General features: G+C 40.8%; 4 protein-coding genes across 8 annotated transcripts; 2 read left to right on the plus strand and 2 right to left on the minus strand.

The window, feature by feature from the left end:
- Nucleotides 1-29: 29 nt before the first annotated feature.
- Nucleotides 30-1,375, minus strand: LOC116928130 (grpE protein homolog, mitochondrial). Its single transcript, XM_032935227.2, has 5 exons — nucleotides 1,255-1,375; nucleotides 908-1,085; nucleotides 609-839; nucleotides 466-549; nucleotides 30-406 (listed from the first exon to the last, which is right to left on the minus strand). The coding sequence occupies exons 1-5, from the start codon at nucleotides 1,314-1,316 to the stop codon at nucleotides 302-304; spliced, it is 660 nt and encodes a 219-aa protein (XP_032791118.2). The 5' UTR covers nucleotides 1,317-1,375; the 3' UTR covers nucleotides 30-301.
- Nucleotides 1,376-2,322: 947 nt separating this feature from the next.
- LOC116928123 (spermine oxidase) lies at nucleotides 2,323-5,334 on the plus strand. 4 transcript variants are annotated; one of them, XM_045177453.1, is made up of 8 exons: nucleotides 2,323-2,481; nucleotides 3,173-3,294; nucleotides 3,347-3,464; nucleotides 3,535-3,693; nucleotides 3,760-4,369; nucleotides 4,442-4,708; nucleotides 4,779-4,887; nucleotides 4,950-5,334. In XM_045177453.1, the coding sequence occupies exons 3-8, from the start codon at nucleotides 3,356-3,358 to the stop codon at nucleotides 5,088-5,090; spliced, it is 1,395 nt and encodes a 464-aa protein (XP_045033388.1). In that variant the 5' UTR covers nucleotides 2,323-2,481; nucleotides 3,173-3,294; nucleotides 3,347-3,355; the 3' UTR covers nucleotides 5,091-5,334. The 4 variants fall into 4 exon arrangements, with proteins under 4 accessions (XP_045033388.1, XP_032791101.1, XP_045033389.1 ...); XM_032935210.2 differs by having other exon boundaries at nucleotides 3,173-3,285; XM_045177454.1 differs by lacking the exon at nucleotides 3,173-3,294 and having other exon boundaries at nucleotides 2,332-2,481.
- LOC116928122 (cytochrome P450 4C1) lies at nucleotides 5,123-8,478 on the minus strand. Of its 2 annotated transcripts, none has more exons than XM_032935208.2 (11): nucleotides 8,119-8,478; nucleotides 7,285-7,394; nucleotides 7,135-7,225; nucleotides 6,884-7,072; nucleotides 6,741-6,810; nucleotides 6,547-6,679; nucleotides 6,405-6,483; nucleotides 6,247-6,350; nucleotides 6,112-6,180; nucleotides 5,701-6,049; nucleotides 5,123-5,633 (listed from the first exon to the last, which is right to left on the minus strand). In XM_032935208.2, the coding sequence occupies exons 1-11, from the start codon at nucleotides 8,276-8,278 to the stop codon at nucleotides 5,473-5,475; spliced, it is 1,515 nt and encodes a 504-aa protein (XP_032791099.1). In that variant the 5' UTR covers nucleotides 8,279-8,478; the 3' UTR covers nucleotides 5,123-5,472. The 2 variants fall into 2 exon arrangements, with proteins under 2 accessions (XP_032791099.1, XP_045033386.1); XM_045177451.1 differs by lacking the exon at nucleotides 8,119-8,478 and adding an exon at nucleotides 7,467-7,700.
- A 1,297-nt stretch (nucleotides 8,479-9,775) lies between these two features.
- LOC116928124 (collagen alpha-1(I) chain) lies at nucleotides 9,776-13,510 on the plus strand. Its single transcript, XM_045176784.1, has 9 exons — nucleotides 9,776-9,910; nucleotides 10,000-10,110; nucleotides 10,179-10,253; nucleotides 10,311-10,430; nucleotides 10,508-10,912; nucleotides 10,985-11,140; nucleotides 11,216-11,526; nucleotides 12,189-13,187; nucleotides 13,257-13,510. Exons 1-9 carry the CDS (start codon nucleotides 9,820-9,822, stop codon nucleotides 13,329-13,331), a joined length of 2,343 nt encoding a protein of 780 aa, XP_045032719.1. The 5' UTR covers nucleotides 9,776-9,819; the 3' UTR covers nucleotides 13,332-13,510.
- The last annotated feature ends 105 nt before the right edge of the window (nucleotides 13,511-13,615 follow it).

The raw sequence follows: 13,615 nt of genomic DNA on the forward strand, positions 1-13,615 counted from the left end.
GTTCTCCGATTTATACTCAAATCAGCTTCTTTGACTATTAAAAAGAGCTTTGTTTTATTTTTCTTGTGGATTCTCGGCAACATGCCGAATTAACTAAGCTATGAATAAGAGTGGTCAAATCACTGAGTCTATGCGAAACTTCTTGTGAGATCAACCCGAGTTCATGCCACAATATAATGGGAAATTTAGTTTGCATTCACCCGGAGAGGTCTCAGTGAAATCTGATTATGTTCGCACAGACTGAATGATTTGGGATTATCTGTCATCCAAGTACAAGTATTTATACAATGTCGTCGAGCATTTACTTGGCCACTCCCACCATCGCTGGTCGAACGATACGTTCGTGAAGTTTGTAGCCGATTTTGGTAACAGCAATCACCGTTCCTGGTTCTTTCCCCTCTACAGGCTTTATGAAATATGCAGATGAAACAAAAACTGTTGTGCCACAGACTTTTAAAGTAATACCTGCTCAAACAAAGCTTCGTGGTGATTTGGGTTAAATTTCTCCCCAAGTGGACTAACTGGAACTAAGCCATGGCGTTTGAATACCTGAGTTCCATACACAGAGATATTAGTTGTCTAAACACTGGTTCATTAGGAGTTGTTACCTTCTGGAGTTCTGCTTCCGTCATTGTGAGCCCCTCGTAAAGATTTTTTAATGGACTGTTGGTTTTAAGTTCTTCAGCTGGTACACATTCTGTGGCTTTCTGAAGAATGTCTGAAACCGTCAATAGATCTTTGCAAAAACCTTGAATTCCAAACAATTTCGCATCTTCAATCTGCTTGGTTAGACGTTTTCTCATGTTTTCCGTGTCAGCCAAAGAACGTTTGTACTTGTCCTGCATGTAAAATGGAACAAAATGTGCAAAACAGAAGACATCCTCCTCATACAAAAAACCAAACATACATCAAGATCACTAATTTTTTCTTTAAAGGTTTCCACATCTTTGCTGATACTTTCTATTTCAGATGATAATTTTCTTTCATTCTCTGATAGTTCAGCTGGTGGAGGTGCAGCTTTCTCGTCAGCCGAAGTAGACAAATTTCTAACAGCACCGACAGAATTGGCGCTCAAATACTTTCTCCTGCAAAAATAAACGTTGCACAATTTAAAAAAAAGGAACGTAATCAATTGGTACGTTTCATCATACGAGTGTGTAAGCACGAAACCAAAAATATGTGACTATTTAATCCATCAGCCAACTCATTATTAAACAACAAACATTCATGAAACTAAGTACTAAGCTTATTTACCTAACAATTCCACGAAAACTGGGAATTAAGCCCTGAGATACTCGCAAACACGTGGACGCCATTTTCACGATGGAAATTCACTTGGAAATTCCGTCTGCTGTAACGTTTGTCTTGCCATAGCCCACTGAATGTAATAGTTCAAGCCTGAAGTCTAGAACTGTAAAAGTGACTCACCCCTCCGGCGATGGGAGGAGCTTATTCTCGAATGGACACTAGCACCACCACCAAAGATTCTTGGAACTTCATTGAACAATCGTTAACAAAACAAAAAACAAACAAAACAGTTAGTTGTCGTTTTAGCGTTTTGATGTTAGAGTTCTTTTTACTTTTTGAAAGTGTTGAAATTGAAGACAAAAGTTACGGGTTTGGAATATTTTTCATTGCAAGTCTTCTCCTGTTTAATTGAATAACAAGGATGTAAGTAAACAAAAATTATTAAGCATCAATTTTATCTTGTGTTTATTATTGCTAAACGTCAAGTTACGAAAAGGCCCTGTATTATCAAGAATAAAAAATTTTCAATCCAAAAAGACTAATTATTATTCTTATTAGTAGTAGAGTTATCTTATTAGTTATATTATATATTTCAGGTATAGCATAGCTGAGTGGTTAACGCGTCTGACAAGTGCATTAAATGAGAATGGGTATTAGGTTCAGACCCTATCTGATTCTTGCCTTTTTTTTTCAGTGTTAGCACCATTTTATACAATATTTACATTAAATAAACGAAAATTTCAAAAAATAATTATATTGCATTTGTATTCATACAACAAAGAAAAAATTTGAAAATAAACGTAAAACACAATTGTTATATATATAGCGAAGTATTTGTAAAAACGGCATGTTTATATTTTGAAAAATGTTGTTCTACGACACCAGTAGAACGCGCTGAAGTCAATTCCAAGTTGGAAAAAAGGAGGTAGGGAGTGCGTCAAAACGATTGAACGGGCAAGATAGGGAAGCTCCAGGCTTTAGCTATTACATCCAGTGGGCTATGGTCTTGCACAAGAAAAGGCTTATGCAACCCCAATTCCGCAACCCACAACAAAATAGTGCCTGAATGCCAGCGCCACCGCCTTAGGGAACCAATGATGAACCCTCCTCCTCCTGAGAAGTTCCAAGAAATTGAAAGCCACCAGCTGTGCAGTGGAAGATACGTCTCCTATCCGCAAACACGATAATAAAATTGCATCGAGAAGAGTGACGTTCACATCACTTCTTTTGCAGGTAGAACTTATTTAAATTGGTGTGCACTTAAAATACATCTAACGAGTCTTCATACGGTTTCTTTTTTGATTAAAGGCAAGCATTTGACATTTTCCTGTGAAGCACCCTATATTGAGCACCACAATGTCGTTAAAGCAGAGCTTCCAATTGATCCGAAGTGTTAATTCGTTAGTGAGAAACCCTTTCCCTGTCGGTAGCTTCGTCAGGCCCAAGCATAGTTTCAGACTTATTGCAACACATGTACCCAAATGTTGTGTGATTAACAAAACAGAGACCCCTATTTCAGATCCTACGAAACAAGAACTTACAACTATCCCCGTTAAAATGCTATTGGCCTATACCTGTGAAGTATGTAGTACTAGAAACCAGAAAAATATTTCGAAGCAAGCCTACCAAACTGGGGTCGTAATTGTGAAGTGTGATGGCTGTGCAAATAACCACCTTATCGCTGATAACCTTGGTTGGTTTACAGATACTAAAAAACAATGGAATATTGAGAACATCATGGCATTAAAGGGAGAAAGTGTTAGAAAGACTTCAGATGAGGCCCATGTGTGGGAAGTTGTTGAGGACATAGTTACACAGATGAAAATTTCAGAAGAAAAATGAAACTGTACCTGTGACTCTTATTTTCATTATACCCATGTATGTCTGTAACAGTAACCTGATAGCCATTTTTCTTATCTGACAGTGATTGATGTGTATGAGAAAAACCTCTGTGACACCACTATATTGTATCAGCTGATGCTTTAGTAAAACCCTGAGTAATTCAGCAACTGTTGTAACTGCATCATCATCTGCTTTGTGGGTCAAGTAAATATGTAAATATTTCTTGACCTATTTATTTACCAAACTTCATTTACAGTGGCTTAAAATGGAGAACCTGTCCTACGACACGATTATTATCGGAGCTGGATTAGCCGGTATTTCTGCCGCCCGTACTCTTATACAAAATGGAGTGCAAGACGTTTTAGTCTTAGAAGGTAATGGGCACTTTCCATTGGAATCGAATCCTTGTGTATCGTCGGCTTTAAAAAAATTTATATTATTTAGCTCAAGAACAAGCTGGAGGTCGAGTCCGAACGGAATTTATACAGAATTTTCCTTTCGATTACGGTGCACAATTCATACACGGAGAGGTTGGTAACACACTGTACGATTATGCAGCTCGTAACGGATTGCTGTTGAATTTACCATCATTCGAGGGCGAAGGTAAAAAGAAAGAAAAAAGTGGCAAACTCTGTGAAAGTCGAACATATTTTATGCTTTGTTTCGTAGGGAATTTTTATACTCAGTGTGGTATTCGTGTCGATCCTGAGGCTGTGGAAGAAGTAGAGAAATTAGTGGAAACATCGTTACATAACCCGGACGCTATAGCAGCTGAGAACATTCAGGAAATCTTCGATTCGGTGAAGAAGGAAGTTCATCATGATATCAAGTTGGAAGGTTTGCTCGAGTGGCACAAGAATTATCAGCTAATTGACAATGCATGCCACCGACTGGATGAGCTATCAGTTGAAGCATGGAACCAATACCAAGAATGTCCGGGAAATTACTGTCAATTAGTGAAGGGTGGATTTATCGCAATCGTCAATCATCTTTTAAAAGGAATCCCCGATAATGCCGTTAAGTGCGCCCAACCTGTAGAGAAGATTACCTGGGAGGGTAATAACGCCGATGGGTCTGGTGTTGTCGTGAAGACTGTCCACGGAAAAGAGTATAAATGTAAACACGTCATCGTAACTTGTTCAATTGGTTTCCTGCGAGAACACTGGGAAGACTTTTTTCAGCCTCAACTACCCCCTGATTGGTTGGCCAGATTCAACTGCATTGGTTTTGGATCCATCACAAAAATTGCCATGATGTTTGATGAACCATTCTGGGAAGGGTAAGCACATTCACCAAATGATATGTCTTACTATTTCTTTATCGAAATTCTGATTTCATTATTTTTACACAGGCATTGCAAGGGATTTCAATTCGCTTGGACTGACACCCATTTGGGTCACAGTTTAGCTTACAAGGAGCCTTGGTATCATTACCTAACGGGCTTTGACGTCGTGCAAGCCTCCAATCCTGCAGTGTTGCTAGGCTGGGTTGGTAGTCGAGGTGCCCTTTACCTGGCCGAGCAAGACATAGGGGACGAGGAATTGGGAGAAGAATGTGTCAAAGTGTTGGAAGAATTCACGGGCCATCCTTCAATTCCAAGACCTTTTAAAACCATTCGGTAATTACAATCGTAAAATTATTTTGTTTCTTACCGGAAATAGCATCTGTTCTCTGTGTCGTTTTAATAGCACCCGTTGGCACAAGAATCCCTATGTTCGTGGAGCGTTCAGCTATCGAACTGGCGTTTTTGATCCAAAAATACTTGACCCATTGGGACCCGTAGTCGACGGGCAACAGGTACTAAATCGCTTTCTGTCAGCTACGTTTGATTTGTAACCGGCTAACCATTTTTCATCAAGGTTCCTTCGTTGATTTTCGCTGGAGAAGCCTTGGATGTTTCGCATCATTCGACAGCGCATGGAGCGTTTTCGTCAGGACGGGATCAGGCTATGAAAATCGTCGACTGGAAGAGGAATTTATCCAACAGTGCATCCAGCTAGATTTGCACCTTTCAAGAGCAGCACACAAACGATCAACATTGCCTTTTGTATTGAGAGCCAATATCGTATGCCATTTTCTAAATTGTTTAATCTAACGGGGTATAAGGAAGTTTACTATAAAATTCTATAAGAGTTTAAATTCAGTTTTCCAATGACCGCAGGACTTCAAAACCAAATGAAATGCGTCAAATTGCGGATGGAATTGTTTGTCTGTGGTAATAATAATTCATAATGAAAACTAAAATTTTATCTTACGTTTAGTCACTACATGTTTAAAAATTGGCACTCATTTTCTGAACTGTACTTTCGTGATTTCTGGGCGATCAACATCTGATTCCTGTTGAACGGATGAGTTAGGTAACGATTGCTGATACAGTGACGTTTAGCAGCGAGGTGTGATGAGTAAAGGCATTCCACCTTCTGGTTTCAGAATCATATTCAATGATTCTCGTATTGGGAGACGATCTGGATGTATGTCGAATCGGAACTGACGAAGTAGAGTTGTCACAATCACCTTGTCTTCGTAAAGAGCGAATTTTTGACCTAAAATAAAGCATTTGGTATGTGAGCTTGAAAGCCTAATGGAAAACTATTAAACAAAAACAAATACCGATGCAGTTTCTTGGACCAGCGCTGAACGGCACATAAGCGAATGGATTTCGACCAATCGTTTGGTCGGGTAGAAATCGTTCCGGCTTGAATGCTTCTGGATCTGGAAAGAATTCCTCGTTATGGTGTAAAGCGTAAATTTGAATTCCTAAGGAAGTTTTGGCTGGAATAGTGTGGCCACTTAAACGGACGTCCTGGTTGATCCCGCGCCTAATAAATGGAACTGGCGGATGAAGACGCAATGATTCTTTGATGCAACAGTCCAGATGTTTCAACTTTGATAGATCTTCTAGGGTGCAAGGCCGGTCCGAATCGCCGAAACAGTCCTGTAGCTCTTGGTAAACTCGATCCTTGTGCATGTAGTTGTGTGCATTAGATTAATTCCATTGAAATACTGTTAGCTTTTTCGTACCTGTTCATGTGGATGCGTTGCCATACAGTACAAGAACCATGTAACAGCAGCCGATGTGGTGTCGTGACCCTGGTTGGAAGATTTGATTGACATCATTTGGATTGTCATAAACACGGATTGTTCTCATGAATTTACCTCAAACATGAAAGTGTCGACTTGGCTAATTATGTCTGTCTCGCTCATGGCAGCCCCCTTTCGCGCAGCTTCCAACAGCAAATCTAGAAAAGCTCGTCTTTTTCCTAAATAGGGGACACTGAATAACTTCCCGACAATTTTAGTTCAAATTTAGGTACTTGATCCTGACTGCTGATTTTCCGTTGCAGCTTCGTCAGCATTTTGTTCATCCACTATGGCTTTCCTAGCCATCATAACCTGTTGTTTAGATCATATTATCATCAAAGGCAAACCCCACTATCAACTTTTCCGTGTGTCCACCTTTCGTGTGAAACCGTGAACAAGATCCAAGAACTTTTGAAGTTTTCGTCCATGGGGCGTGAATTGAAAGTAGAACCAATCTGGCAGTAGTCCAAGAAGAGAGTTGATTCTTCCTTGAATCATCGTTTCGATTCTTTCACCCAGAGAAAATATTCGGGCATCAATTCTATTTTTCAAATTGATTTTTCTCCTACCTGTCAATTGCTGTGATATATTCGGAATCGTAATTCAATTGGGCATCAATCTGGATTCCCATTGCAGCCTCTGGTTGCCATAAATGACGAGCGAGATATCTAATATAACATCCAGTTAAGCTATTCGTTCCAAACAATCATACCACATATGATGTCCAGCGTACATCGGGAAGTCATTGGATAAATATCAATCTCCTTTTCCACCAACAATCTTTTCTTGATTTGCTCGACAAAGATTTCGGAATTGCGATTAAAGACGTCAAAGAAGCCATCAAGAATTTGAAAGTGGAATGCCGGAGTCAGCAATTTTCGATCTTTCCTCCACTTATCGCCTGAAAAACAGAAAATCGTTGAACCATAAAAACGGATAGCCTTTTTTTATGCTATTGCCAACCTGCAGACAGTAAGAGTCCATCGCCAAGCCATGGTAACAGAAAAGCACCGGTGATGCTTTTATTGATGTGAACTTGGCTAGTCAAAATGACCTGGAAGAAAGAAAAATTTAGATTCTCGAGGAGAATCATAAAGAAAAGTGATTCTGTACCTCGACATCGGAAGGAGACGAAATGTTGACAATCGCGAACATACCTCGCCAAAATCGATAGATGTGGCCATAAGCCTTTGTCCATTTTACATTGAATATCTGTAACAGTCCTTACAGAATACAGACTAGTTATTTTTACCATTCTAATTATTATTCATAAGAACAATAAGATGAAGCTATACAGTGCTAAGATGGAAGATCGTGTTACAAATAACATGTGAGAAACTGAGAAAATGGAAAAGCTAAAATGTTAGCGAGATACGGGGTTCCAACTAGGATGATATTTGCAATCCATAGGAACACGGTTATCTTGTTGTTACTTTCCCTGATATTTTTCTAAGAATTACACAACGTATGCATGTAACCCTCAAATGTCTCCAGGTTGCTTCGATACGGTCACCCATCCGTACTGTGACTCGCACTCATGCTGTTTCACCGAAAGAGTAGCATTGCCAGACTTTCTGAATGTTCAACCACTTGTTGATATGTTCCCTACCACGAGGTGAGACTATATAGTTCTACTCGAAACGATAAATCTTTATTTTCCTTGAGGCCAACCGAGAATCATTTGTCTTTTGGTCTTTAAGTGATCTCTTCTCTTTAACTGGTTAATTTAAGGCAACCAATTTCTTATTAAAAATAAGATCTGCAGGTTTAGAAACTGAACATTTAGGAATGTGAAAGTTTACCATCCCTCAAGCACTGGATTCTCCCTCTCCCCCATTGCCCCTCTGGGCTTACTTAGAAAAACTAACCTGTTTAGCGCACGTTTGCAGGACCTTTACGATTCCCAAGCTTCCGTAAACTATTCGTGTTACACTTTTCGTGTATTACCTGGTCCATCTCGAGGGAGTGCAAAGATGTTTCCGAAAAGAAACACTCTGGGCGGTCCAGGGATGTCGTCCACTTGCCGAACAAAAATAGAGCGTTCCCACCTCCAGTACCAAGCGAGCGAAGCCACGATGAAAAACAAAACAACAGTCAGCACGTCCATTGTTAATTGGGGCAAAGCTATTGGCGCGAACTTGTGGTGACTGACGTCGACTCGACGTCCATTAACAAATAAAAATCAGCCAAAGAAACTGCTACCGATTTGGTAGAAAGATGCTTAAAAGGCAAGAGATGAATGCTGTCAGGTAGTATAACGTTGTAGTTGTATCTGGCTACCTTCAAAGAAGATTTCCTTTTCTACCTGAAATATCCAACAACCAAATTGGGAAAAAAGCTTTGCTGCCAATGTTTAATAATCAAGCCATCTATTGGGCGTAGAGAAAAAAAAACTAAAAATATTTCCAATTTTCAAAAGTAAAAATAAAGCTGAGAAACATTTCATTTCAAACATTGATACAATTTTATTGGAGAAAAATGCAAGAGCTGGCAACGTGTATCACGTTGAACGAAGAAGGCGATAGGGATTCACAGAAAACGTGACCACCAACACCAGACCAACACTAATTCAGCCTAACTAAAGCAGGAAGCTTTCAAAGATGGTTCAGATAACTCGCGCCAATCATGGACGCTAATTGGATCCCAACAGAGATTTCTATTTAACGGAGGAGCTAATTATAGACTTTCATTATTCAGACTGTGTGCTGACGTAGTGGAGCGTTGATTTTCCCGCGCATATTTTTCTGAAAGATCTATAGTATTTGACCACAACTACAAAGCTGCTCCTGCCTATTGTAAATACGTGTGACATTGACTGCAGTTGCCAAAACACCAAAATTCAGAACACTCAATTCAACGTGGAATCGAGAATCGACTTGCTTTTCATGGAACACTTCTGTTTGCCTTTCTAAAAGGTAACAAAGCAAAACATTTATTCTTAATATCATAATGTTGTTTTCCACTTGAACAGATTAACTGTTAAATATAGACTATATTTACCAGCAGACAGGAAAAACTATCGCGCGGGAAACAAATACCACCCGGAGTGTTTCACACGTCTTAACAGGTAGGCCATCGTATACGAATCCACAAAAAAAAAACGATATTCATTCAGTGGTTTTATATTACGAGTAAGTAACACTATTCGAAACTAAATCAAGGAGATAAAATTTTGACCATCAGCAACTCCCGTAGCTTCCTTATTATGGTTTGCCTTCATTCTTTTTCACCTGTGTGAGGCAGCCTAATGTCTCTATGCTCGATTTGAGCTGTTCAAACTCAACTAATAAGTAATAGCAGATTTGTTTGCGTGTGTGTGTGTCTCCCAGAAAATTCGCAGTAGGTTTTCGCGTTGAGAGCCACATTCCAAAACGTTATATAAGGAAACATGTTCACTTAGGGAAAAAAGAAATTAGTTAGACACGCAGGCTATTCCTAGACGATCTCACCATCTCCTGCTTTTATTATTTAAAACAATAAAATCATTTCTTTCCTTCTAAAAATTCAGAGGATATTCTAAAACTAGGCTAGGCATAGGCAACAAGTAGGCTATTGATTCACGCGGACACTCACGACAGAATGGTATAAAAAGAGGTTGGCTGACGAAAATAGCAACACAATATTTGAAACCACGGCAAAGGAAGGACTATGCTAATTCCCTTATTTTTCTACAGTTGCTTCGTCGCAGTCTTCTGCGTCGGAAGCGAACTCCATCGCCATTCAAATCATTTACATCCAGGTACACATCCTATTCAGCTCTACCTTTATTTGATTTTAATCTGCATTTGAGAGAAACGTAACAAACTTACGTTTCCATTTCATCGGCAGGCCCTTTGGATCCCTGGTCCGAAGAGAACTATGAAGCCCTGCGGGAAAAAAGAAGTACCGGAGATGAACCTACTGGTCCTCTAGTGCCTCCGTCATCCGAGGAACCCCATGGTACTATGATGAACTCTTGTGAGTTTAAATCCCAATCGTAAATCCTTCCATATTGAATCATCCTCTAGAACAAGGAGAACAGATGGACGCAGACGGGCCAGTTGGCCCACCGATGGATTCCTTATCTGGTGACGAATCTTACGGTACGTAATGGCAACTACGATTCCTGCAACTGTGTTAAAGACGAATTTCATCAATAGAGTCATATGGGCGGAAATTAGAAGATCCCGGAGCGTATTCTTGGTATAAAGCTGGAAGGTACATTGGTGAAAAAGTCAGATTTTATTCGCATTATATTCCTGTCTCTCCAGGACCAAAAGGTAAAATACCAATTAACTCGTTTAATTAAAAAAAAAATTGTAACAGAAAAAAATTCGTTTTCCTGTTTTTGTTATAGGCCCAACAGGCCCAACGGGACCTTCAGGGCCTACGGGACCCACGGGACCTGTTGGAGCAACAGGCCCAACTGGAACTACGGGTCCTACAGGACCTACAGGACCAACGGGACCTAGTGGAAATGACGGCATCCCTGGTTTACCGGGAACAGCCGGAGCAGCTGGAGCAGCTGGTCCCCCTGGTGGCAGCGGTTCATCGGGTGCTCCTGGAGCGCCAGGCGCTCCTGGAGCTGCTGGAGCATCCGGCGGTGGGGGAGGATCTTCTTCGTCTTCATCCGGTGGTGGTGGGGGTGGCGGCGGTGGTGGTCGTTCTTTGGATGTCGATCCTTTAACTGATGGCCCAGTAGGTCCACCGATGTATCCTTCTGAAGATGAAAGTCAACCACAAGGCACTGACTTAATTAATGGTAGGGTAACTGAAATTCAATACGCTTTAATTGTTTTTTGACGCATGCAAATACCTCTCGACAATCATTTAGATTCCGGAGATGAACAAGTAGAACAAGAACTAACGGAGACTCCACGCAAAACTTCTCGAATGGACCCATTTTATAAAGCGGGCAGATACATAGGAAAATTAGTCAGCGATAAAATGAGATTTTACGGGTCCCAAATCCCAATCTCAGCACCACCTGGTATGAATGTTAAATTATCAATTTAATCGTTACTGTTAAATTGATGAATTAATTGACATAATCCTATTTCATTAGGCCCAATCGGTGATATGGGACCAGCGGGTTCTACTGGACCTACGGGCCCTACCGGACCTACAGGCCCTACTGGACCTCCAGGCCCTAGTGGCCCTACTGGTCCTCCTGGCCCTGCGGGAAATGATGGAACTCCCGGCCTTCCAGGTACTCCAGGTACGTCTGGAGCGGCAGGTGCAGCAGGTACTCCCGGAGGAGACGGTACAGCTGGTGTTCCAGGTACTCCCGGTGCATCTGGAGCGGGTGGCGCTAGTGGCGGAGGCGGATCCTCTTCATCTTCCGGCGGCGGAGGCGCTGGTGGTGGTGGCGGTGGTTAAAAAACAAACAAACAAATATTTTGGCAAATGCCAAATTTATTTATACAAAACGAGAAAACTGTTTCGGTATTTTTTGAAAATTCATCCACTTTGGTCTGACGAATAAGTTTAACTGATTGGGTTATTTTATCTTATCCATTTTGATGCAAAACTATCTTCTATCTAATTACTGTAGTCGTTTTTCCTACTATTTAAGCTACCTCTCGCGTGAATGCATAATATTGAACAGCTATTATTCTAACACGCTTTAAATTTTTAAAGTTTGTTGGAGACTTGAATTTACTCAATACACTGCGTTCCTCAAAATACGTTATGCACAAAGTTTAAAAAATTCATATTTTCCCGGGAAACCTATCCTGCCCTACCCTCACTTTTTTTGCGACAATTTGGCACTGTCGAATTTGCAGAAGTACTTACCGAACAATCACAATCACAAGCGATTCTGAACCGTCATCATTCCTCAGTTTTATCAGAGCATTACTACCTGTTGCACGATAGCTGTTTTTATCTTGGTGTTCATCTTTAATTAACACAGCTAAAAAAGAAAGGTAAAACAACCACACTCCATTTTAACTGACCTATTCTTTCGTGCTTAATCCAATAGTTTTCCTTCTAAATTTCCATTTGTCATTTCTCTTTGCAATGATGTGGAAATTAAGATTTTATCTGAAATGGGGATGAGACACCTTACTGACACCCGGTTCAAATCCTGGAAAAAGCCAAGCCGTTCATGGCGTTTATATATAGATTGGCATCGTCATCCATCTTACAACGAATTGTTCGCCAAGTTACTATCGCGAGCTAGCGAGTCCAAAGAAGAAGATGACGATGTAGACTACGAAGAAATAGATGATGATGTTTTCGAGGACGAGAAAAGCTGCCAGAGCACGGCCGTTTGTCTAAAAAGGGATTCACTCGTGCTGTACAGACGACTGCTTAGCCTCATATCGTTAAGGAAAATCTGGGACTTCCTGGTGCAATACATCTGGACCTCCTACAGAAATCGAAGTGAAACAAAACCAACCACACCCACCAGGAAAGTGGTAGAGATTCAAGATGTTCCTCCACCTGAGAACGAGTGGAATATGCTGGACTCTGATTCAGAAAACGAAGATTTGTTCCAGGACTGCGAACAAGATGAATCAAATGACATCGAAAACGTCGATTTTTGTTTTTCGCCTCCAGCTCCTAGTTTTGTGGAGGCCCTGAATAGGCCGTTTTCTTCGCTGCTGTTACGACACGATGTCATTTTTACTCCGCAACCAGCAACGCCTCTAGTGTTCACGCCGGCAACGCTTCCGACTGGATCTTCCAATCAGTCGAACACGTCCAACCGATCACGACTAGCCGATTTGTGTTGGGATAATTACGAATTGACCAGCGTCCCTGCAGATGATGGAAATGTTATCGCTTGTGAAAGGTGGTCCGTCCTTCCCCGGAGTCAGCGGATGCCAACGGCATCTTGTCTGAAAATGCTCTGGAACTTGGATTCGCCTTCCTACGACCAGTTGGCCGGCTCATCCATCACTGAAGATGTTGAGGATGATGGTCATGGAACTGGGCATCAGTCCAGTGTTAATTCTCTCCGGGCTATTTCACGGAATCGTGTTCCAGGCAACGAGGAACTGCAGAATTGCCCAGAGGAAAACTTCTCTGAGGTAAACCATTTCTTTTTTTTTCTCAACTTAAATGAAATGATAATTCCGTTTTGTTGTAATAAACGTCAGGGGATTGAGCTGTTTGGAGGCAAGTCTGTTGGAACATCACAAATAAAGGACTGTAATGACAATGTGCTGAATTAAAAGCTCGTTAACTCGTTCCCAACCTCCTGCCCGTCAACAACCACCAAATATGTTCAGAAAACGAGAGATAACAATATTTTAATGCCCCCAAGTGAGTTTACTATTTTATGCTCATCGTGATAATGTTCTTTCTCCTAACTATCCAATCGGTACGTAATAAAAAAAGAATTATCTTTTCACTATTACTCTACTGCAAGGTGGGAAAGAATTCCCTTTAATTCCTGATTAAAGCCACGGCTTTTCTTTTGCATTGTTAGCGAAGAAACCCATTTTCACACTGCGTT

Source organism: Daphnia magna, linkage group LG7 (genome assembly GCF_020631705.1).
Source record: "Daphnia magna isolate NIES linkage group LG7, ASM2063170v1.1, whole genome shotgun sequence".
Classification (NCBI taxonomy): Eukaryota; Metazoa; Arthropoda; class Branchiopoda; order Diplostraca; family Daphniidae; genus Daphnia; species Daphnia magna.